At 41.5% G+C, this 6,776-nt stretch overlaps 1 protein-coding gene across 1 annotated transcript in view; it reads left to right on the forward strand.

The window, feature by feature from the left end:
• Nucleotides 1–5,035, forward strand: part of srrm3 (serine/arginine repetitive matrix 3) — a 77,964-nt gene extending 72,929 nt beyond the window's left edge. Inside the window, 1 exon segment of the mRNA XM_030068084.1 lies at nucleotides 2,633–5,035. Coding sequence (XP_029923944.1) covers nucleotides 2,633–2,927 — 295 coding nt within the window. The 3' untranslated portion in view covers nucleotides 2,928–5,035.
• Nucleotides 5,036–6,776: the final 1,741 nt, after the last annotated feature.

Below are 6,776 nucleotides of genomic sequence, written 5' to 3' on the forward strand. Positions count from 1 at the left end.
GGGCGATGGATTCCCAAGACAGAGACGTAAATATGAAAGACACAGGATCAGTCTGTAATCTACATCTCTGTTCAAATGATCATATGAAATTCAACTTGCAGCAGCAGGGATACTTTGATAGCGCTGATGTCTCTCTCCGTTCTGTTGACTGATTTTTCTGGGTGATGGCTACCGCCGAGAGGAGGGAATTCCTCTGACGGGTAACAGCTCTTAACCTTACAGGCAGCACGTCCAGGGTGGCTACTAACAAAACAATCTTTACGCCTTCACTGACGGTGTTATGCATCTGTGCGACTGTGTGCGTGTGTGTGAATGTGTTGAGATAACCCTTTAGCTGCGTGCATGGGTGTGTGTGTGTGTCTGAGCCTGGACATGTTGTACTGTTTAACTCACACACAGCTGCTCTCTTCCAGAAGACCCTGCACTGATCATAACTCTACCACTCCTGTAACCTAACCTCTGATCTGCTCTCTGCCTAACCAAACTTTTTTGGGGGGTTTTCCAGCATACCATGAATATATGTGTCTTACTCTGTAGACTTGGTAATTAGAAGTATCCTTTTCTGTGGTGAGATGTTGAAGTGGGTCTTTTAAAGGAACAGTGTGTAGGATTTAGCTGTTTCTAATTGTTACAAGACAGAATGCAACCTTTCTCAGATATGGTAAATAATGTCATTGTCAGCTGAGATGACATCAACAAGTGACAAGGTCATTTTGTCATTTAGACTGCAAAATGTTATATCATAACTTACACACAAGATAAGAACATTAGTGCTAATTGTGACATGTTGTGGTGATACCCTTGTGTATTCCCATATTGATATCATGGTGGGAAATTGGTGTTTTAAGCACTCGAATATAAAATTAAGCTCTTTGTAGTTATTACAGGTTTTTGGGAGAAGGTTTTTGCAGTAGCTGACACACGCAAAACATTAAAGAAATTTACATCAAAGAAACAAAAAACTCTTTAGCAACTTTTCATTTCAATAAGGTCCCTGTGGTACTATTGGTAGTCAGAGATAAAATGCAGTCATTGTACGATTTTATGTCCCATTTAATGGGCCACTTAATAAAAATCGCACACAGCAACAATAAAAAACAGAAAAGAATTATTATAGCTGGTTAACTGTCCAGCAGAAACCACACAACCTCTACGTTGGTGTTCTTGTAACCCTTGCCTAACATCATCAAATTAAAGATGCACCAATATTTATTCTTGTTTTCTGCTGTCATCAGTCCTCTTCTGTTTTTGCTTCATGTTTTAGTTTCTTTAATAGTGTTTCACACTCACTTGTTCTTGCCATGGTAAAGGTATGATCTGCCAGGAACACAGGCAGAGGCAAAACAAACCACTCTTGTTATTTTGTCAGCATATTCCAGTAATTCACTCACTGTTAGTCCACGCGCTTCCCTTAGCCACTTGCCGGACAAAAATGTGTTTGTCACAAAGTTGTGCTTAGGCTTGGTTTGTCCTGTCTGAACCACTGTAGAAAAATGGCTAAGCAAGATGGCAGCCCACTTAAAACCAGGACCTGCACTTATTTATATTAAAATACTTATTCTAACCTTATGAAAACATTGTGATTCTTCATTTCTGTTTTTATACACTAATAAAAAGCATGTTTATGAATACTGTATCCCAGTTCTGTCTTGGACTCAATTAAAATCCTACATACTGTTCCTTTAATAGCCCTTTTCAACTATAGGAAATTAGTGTTGCACTGTGAAACCTTTTTCACAGATTCCACAGCTGTTTTCATAGCCTAGTTTGTGAGTACCACTCATCACTGCAGGTAGAGCTTGAGAGTCTTAATACTGCTCTGGGAACGTCTGTGGCAATTTGACTGCATTTTGGTGAAGTCTACTAAGTGAAATCTTCCAAAGTGAAAACCTTTTTCTGTTGCCAGACTCAAACATGCTGTTATATTTGCAAAAAGTCTATAATCTCATATTTATGTGGTTTGTTCAGGTCTGTTTTCAAGCACAGATTCAAGATGGCAGTGTTTCTTTGATGCACTAAGTGGGCAGCAACGAGTCTATCTATTGCCTATTGCGTACAGGCAATAGGCAAAGAAGACAGGCTGCATTCTTGAATCACTGCACTGCGTTTATTAACATACATGGATTATCCACAGAAAGATGAGATTTTCAACTTTATGAAAATATTTCTTTAAAACATGGCCATGTTTTACAACAGAGAAGGGTAGGAAATGTTTTCACTTTGGCAGACTTTGTTCGGAAAGCCTTTCCCACATACAGTCAAAGTGCCGTAACTGTCCTCAGTAGTTGATGACTAGTATCACATTGCAGCGGTTGGTGCTAATCATCAACGGGGCTGCGACATGGATAAATCTGAGTTCTGGGAACCATTAACCATTAAGGAGATAGTAGTGCTGTTGAATTGGTCAAACACAAAGAAATAAGTGCAAAGAAATGCTAAGAACAACGGAAACAGAAACAAAAGCCGATTCCAGAACTTCACAGATTCTAGAAAGTCCCAAGTTATGGAGACTTCCGGGTCACCCTTGGTAGCTGAAAAGGACTATAACTTGCCTTAATGGCAACATCATTTGCCAACAGGAGAAAAAGTCCTTAGTGCATCCTAACCCCCCGCTCTCCTCCCCTCTCTGTAGCGCTCGGAAGCGGCCGATCCCCTACTATCGGCCCAGCCCTTCATCCTCCAGCTCCGCCAGCAGCCCGTCACGGTCCAGTCGCAGCCGCAGTCGCAGCTATGACAGCTACAGCAGCTACAGCCGCAGCAGAAGCCACAGCCGGAGCCACAGCAGGAGCCGGAGCAGAAGCCGGAGCAGGAGCCGGAGCAGAAGCCGGAGCAGGAGTCGGACCAGGGGTCGAAGCCGGAGCCGGAGTCACTCCCGCAGCCATCACAGCTACTACAGCCGCAGCAGCTACGACAGCCCGGGCTTTTGAGCAGAACAGAATGCAAAGGAAGAGAGAAAAACAGCAAAGGAGAAAAAGTCCTTTTAGGTTTTGCTGTGCTCTGGTTCAGTCATTATGTATCTTTAAAAAAGCTCTTGTACGGTCCGTGCACTGCAGTCCAGGGCCATGACTCCTCTGCCCTCGACCATTATCTCTCTCTGCTACAGAGCCCGGATCAAAGGGAGGAGAAATGTCTTTTGATATAGTGCATTGCTCCAAAATATCACTGTTCATATCTCCACATACACAAGGTATTCAATGAAAGGGGTTATCATGGGTCAGAAAATAATTGGTAGAGCCTAAAGAACAAGTCCTACAAAATGTTAGCACTTTTTCTGTATTCTTCCACAAAGCAAAACCAACCAAAAATGAATTAATTTAAAAAATGAAATAATATATACATATATATATCCTAAAAGTAGGTGTTGGGCTGAAGACAAAACGAGGACACATCAATGGAAAACATTGTTTTAAAAAATTAGACATTTTTTGACACATTTCATTCTCCCCAAAGACAATTATGTTTCATCGAAGATCAACAAAAGCAAGAACAAAAGAAAAGTCCGCAAACGACATGGGGAGCAAAGAAGGAACTTTTTTTTATGACAAAAGTTGTATCATATAGGTCGTTCTGTATAGATTGAAACTCTTTTAAGTTCTGGCTTTGTAAACTATGCACTGTATATTCCATATAGTTTGAAAAGGCTTGTTTGATGGCAACTTAGCATGATGCATCGGGAGAGAGACTTGCTGCATATAGGAGAAATACCTGGTCAACCTTATGATTCCCAGGGTGCATCTGCACCTCCCCCCCTCCCGCCACTGACCTACACAGCATGTTAACCCACATGCATACAGAGGAGCAACAGGAGAGAAAATAACTATGTATTATGTATTTTTACTCTCTCCACCATTTAAAGGATTATGTTGATTCTGCTAATTCCGACTGTTTATTTGTGAGTGTGTGTGTGTGTGTGTGTGTGTATGTATGTGTGTGTGTGTGTGTGTGTGTGTGTGTGGATGTGGGTGTGGGTGAGAGAGGGAAACCTGTACCTCCTCTGCAACGACCACTGAGGTAATTATTTATGAGTTCTCCATGTAGCCTGTGACAGAGGCTGCTGTATGGTACTGTACAGGAAAAAAACATCTGCAAAAAGCATCCATGCACTCATGTGGCTCTGTTTTAACCACAGTTATTTATGAATCTATTTATTCATTTATTTATTTATTATGTTTATTTATTGTTTGTTTGTTGTTTATTTATTGTTTTGCCATGAACTTGTCCAGCAACTGCCTCGAAGATCGTACATCTTGGGCAGACTGCTGCAGATGTGCTCGCTTTTTAAGATGTATATTTCTCTGTTTTACCAAAATTTGATTATAACAAAGGCTTTCACTATCGGATTAGTGAGCAGGGTGTGCGTCCACACATTCTGTGTGTTTCTGATGCTCTGACGCAGTTAGCCAGTGGAGTCTTCACCCACAGGTACTCCCCATATGACGGACATGGTGTGTTGTAATGGCTTGTTTTGGTGCAAACTGTCATGCCTCTGCCTGTATTGAGGAGCGAGGGATCAGACTTTTCACCCGTTCTCCTTGAAACGGATGCAAAGAGGAGAGCTCAGTAGTCTAATCTGTGTTCCGGTTTGTTCACAGCCACCACAAACTGTAGTTCCCTGTGTTAACCGGCTGCTCCGTGTTCTTCGTCAGAGGTCCCCTGATTACTCAGCTTCTAGAGGAGTATAGATCAGATGTAACCTAGCATAGAACAGACACCAGCAGGCTCTGTACACGCCTACTCTGTCTACTGCTTCAGAGTACTGTACTGGTATTAAAAAGAATAAAAATAAAAATACAAACAAACTGGCGATGCAATCAGGGAACACCCTAAGTCTTCCTTACCATTCGTCAAGCCTCATGTCACTCCCGCAGTGTTGCATTCCCAGTGTAACCAGAATTAACCCTACTATGATACTCTGCAAACCTGTTCAGTTACTCCAAGTATAGCATTACCCCGTTTTAATTCTACAAGAGTCATTATTTGTAGTGTACAAGTTATTATACCTGACAATAAACAGAAACAAATGGGAAAATAAGTAGATAACTTGTCTTGGTGTTGTATTTTTTCCCCTCCAGGTTTGTCTTTGTTCATGTATTTATTTTGCAGTGAGCAGGGCTTCAACACTCTGTGGAAAATCTCCATTTTAATAAGTCATTTAGACTCATATTCAGTGCTGAAGATCTTGTTTTTCTTAAAATGAATGAAAAATAGCCAACAGCAGGATTAGATAACCCCACTTGTTTCCAATGCTAATCGACTTGTTCCTAGATAAGTGTCATTTTGATACTAGTATACTGATAAGCCTTATTCTGCCTTGTTTCATCAGTTATTCTTGTTGTTAGAAATATTCCTCAAAAAAAAAAAAAAAGAATCCCCATTGGAAACTGGAAACAAGTGGCATTACCTCATCCTAATGGCAGAAGATTTTGACACTGAATATGCAGCTAAATGACTTGTGACTTATTTTTTTAAGTGCACAAGGAGCAGATGCACTTGTATGCGCTGTACATGTATTTTGCCTACAGAGGGAGCTAATGATAACACGTAACAGTACCTGAAGCCAGGAGTGAAAACTTCTCCCTAAGGAGATTTTTCCTTTTTTTTTTTTTTTTTTGGTCCATGAAACATAACCAACCATCAAGTAAAGTTGTCCATATTTGAATCGTGGACATAAATTAGTAATAACAACACCTTGGGGGACTGTGTTAAGTGTACAGAGGAGATCAACTTTACAGACCTGGGTTGTGATGCACTGTCAGGCCTGCTGAGATCAAGTCGAGCAAACAAAGCTCCACTCAACAGGCCACTTTGAGGAATCTGGGGGAATAGTGTGTACCCTATAAACTCCGACTCTCTTCATACTGAAGCTAGAACCTATAAAGTCAGCACCGGCTTTACAACTGAAGAACATCTCGTGTGAGTGCTAGTGCTGACTAAGTGGATAGGATCACATCAGTGACATATAATAAACCCCACAACCAGCAACAGTAGACTCTCTGTCAGCCTGTCAGAGGCTCAACACTTATTAATTCCCTATTCACAAACTTAATTACACAAAGGGTTGCAGCAAACGCCCCTGCATCAATGTGATAACAAGCTATTGTGAAGGCAGTGAATTAAATATTGTGAGTTTTTGCAGCCCAAATAATTTGTCATCTCACTTCATTAGACACATTGGGGGAACGGGCGTAGGCTGGCATCATATACTCATTTATATTTCCTGCACTTAGTGGCGTTAGTTAAAATTGGGTATATTTTTATACTTTGACTTGAGCTCACATGTAAAATTTGAAGTGTGTGTGTGTGTATGTGTTTGTCAGCATATGTGCATTTGTATTCAAGTTCCAGATTCCACTTAGTTCTTCTTATTCGACTGCCATTAACGTGGATGTGTCTGTATATCACATCATGTCTGATTGTATGCAGGCCCGTGTTAGAAACAGCACATCCATCTTTCTGTATGAGCAGTTCATGTCAGACTTCCCATCAGACTACCAGATTCTTCTAGCTGTGTGTGACGTCCAGGCAGGGGAGGGAGGATTACAACTGGCAGGACAGAGGGGGGCTTAACACTGTAACTGGGCAGCTGTGAGAGGGGAGGGCCTTACCCCTTTGGATTCCATGCCGATGTTACGTCTGCCACAAATAGACACTCTAGTACTTTCCATAAATATGTTTTAGGGGGGTGAGCTAAGGGTTGGGTAGGGGGAGCTGAAGTCAGAGGGGAGGACTCTGTTGACTGGGGTGGGTGTCAGTGTGTATAAAAGCGCTCAGCTGAG

The sequence above is a fragment of the Myripristis murdjan genome, chromosome 14 (genome assembly GCF_902150065.1).
Source record: "Myripristis murdjan chromosome 14, fMyrMur1.1, whole genome shotgun sequence".
NCBI classification, from domain to species: Eukaryota; Metazoa; Chordata; class Actinopteri; order Holocentriformes; family Holocentridae; genus Myripristis; species Myripristis murdjan.